The 1231-nt window shown below is 49.1% G+C and overlaps 1 protein-coding gene across 1 annotated transcript; it reads left to right on the top strand.

Moving 5' to 3' along the window:
* Positions 1 to 181: 181 nt before the first annotated feature.
* On the top strand, positions 182 to 577 carry LOC121964808 (histone deacetylase 5-like; the record flags this gene model as incomplete). The annotated part of the gene is made up of 2 exons (XM_042514994.1): positions 182 to 303; positions 382 to 577. Coding segments are annotated over exons 1-2 (315 nt in total), but the record flags the coding sequence as incomplete, so codon positions are not given.
* Positions 578 to 1231: the final 654 nt, after the last annotated feature.

The following is a 1231-nucleotide window of genomic DNA, read 5'->3' as shown; positions in this document are numbered from 1 at the left end:
CACGTTCACACACATTCACACTGTCATACAGGCTCACACGCACACGTTGCTCACACGTATTCAGGCATTCACACACATTCACATGTTCATATACACATACACATTCACACACGTTTACACGCGCATTCACACATTCACACATGCACAAACGCTCACACGCACTAACGTGACCTTGTCTGTGTAGATGCTGTCAAAGGGGGCGGAGCTTCCCAGACCGCCGCCCACCCACCCAGAGGAGACAGAGGAGGAGCTTACGGAGACCAATGACATGCAGGAGGACGATGAAGGGGCGGGGCTTCACAGGTGACATCACTGACTGACTCACGATGGATTGTTATCGATACCCGTGAACCTTTTCTGACTGTTGCTCTGACCAATCAGGCTGCAGAAGGAGGGGTCAGATGACAGCACGCCCTCCTCTGAGCTGCTCGGCGTGCACCTGAGGGGGGAGGAGGAGCACGGGAGCGTGCACGTGAAAGGGGAGAGCACAGAGAGCGAGCTGGACGAAGAGGAGGAGGACGACGACGTGGTCCAGCTGAGGGACGGAGACGAAGAGGAGAGAGGGAGCTACACACAGGTGAGTGCTCCTCCTTTATCAGCCGGGCGCACGAGTCCCGCCTCCACGGGCCGCCGCCGAACGACCGCCAACTTACTCCTCCACACCAAAACCAGCGAAATTCAACAATTCCTAATACTCCAAAAACTGCAGTTAAAAATGTAGGACATTGCTAGTATTTTAGGACAATTATAGGATTTTAGGACATTTCTGGGATTTAAAGACACTTCTAAGTTTTTTGGACATATCTGGGACTTTACCATGTTTCTAGGATTTTAGGACATTTCTAGGATTTTAGGACAGTTATAGGATTTTAGGACATATCTGGGATTTAAGAATGTTTCTAGAATTTTCTGGCATTACTATGATTTTGGGATGTTACTGGGATTTTAGGACGTTTAAAGGACTTTCGGACAGTTCTAGGATTTTAGGACATTTCTAGGATTTTCAGACGTATCTGTGATTTTACGTCATTTCTTGGATTTTTGGGAGAATTGTAGGATTTTAGGTCTTTCTAAGATGTTTTGGCATTTCTAGGAGTGTAGGACGTTTCTAGGGGTCCAGGGGGGATGGACAAGGGGTCCTGGAGCTCCTCTGACGGGGGTGTGGGGGCTCAGAGGTCTGCAGTCTGTGTTAAACTCGGGAGACGTTTGTTACGCAGCATCATCTTCCCAC

Source organism: Plectropomus leopardus, unplaced genomic scaffold (genome assembly GCF_008729295.1).
Source record: "Plectropomus leopardus isolate mb unplaced genomic scaffold, YSFRI_Pleo_2.0 unplaced_scaffold17256, whole genome shotgun sequence".
NCBI classification, from domain to species: Eukaryota; Metazoa; Chordata; class Actinopteri; order Perciformes; family Serranidae; genus Plectropomus; species Plectropomus leopardus.
Note: the sequence above shows the minus strand (reverse complement) of the source record. Positions and strands in the feature narration are given on the sequence as shown.